Below are 259 nucleotides of genomic sequence, written 5' to 3' on the forward strand. Positions count from 1 at the left end.
TGGGCCTCCGGGTAATCCTTCATGGCCATGAGGACGTCTTCGCGCGAGAGGCTGAAGAGCTCCGAGTATCCCACCGACCGGACGTCTGCCGTTCGCCTGCAGGAGGAAAGGGAGCCGGTTTTTTTATTTGTTCATTTATGCTTCATATGATTTTGTATTTTTATCTTTTAGCGTTGGGACATCTAGGCTTTGTTTGTGGCTGTGGGTTATCGTTGGATGTAGTTTCGGAACGTAGTCTTTTAAATTTATGTTAGAAAAA

General features: G+C 45.9%; 1 protein-coding gene across 1 annotated transcript in view; it reads right to left on the bottom strand.

The window, feature by feature from the left end:
- LOC119586436 overlaps positions 1-259 on the bottom strand; it is a gene marked incomplete in the record, with an annotated part of 196,777 nt that overhangs the window by 38,698 nt on the left and 157,820 nt on the right. The window contains 1 exon segment of the mRNA XM_037935164.1: positions 3-96. Within this exon segment, the coding sequence (XP_037791092.1) occupies positions 3-96 (94 nt within the window).

This window comes from Penaeus monodon, chromosome 21 (genome assembly GCF_015228065.2).
Source record: "Penaeus monodon isolate SGIC_2016 chromosome 21, NSTDA_Pmon_1, whole genome shotgun sequence".
Classification (NCBI taxonomy): Eukaryota; Metazoa; Arthropoda; class Malacostraca; order Decapoda; family Penaeidae; genus Penaeus; species Penaeus monodon.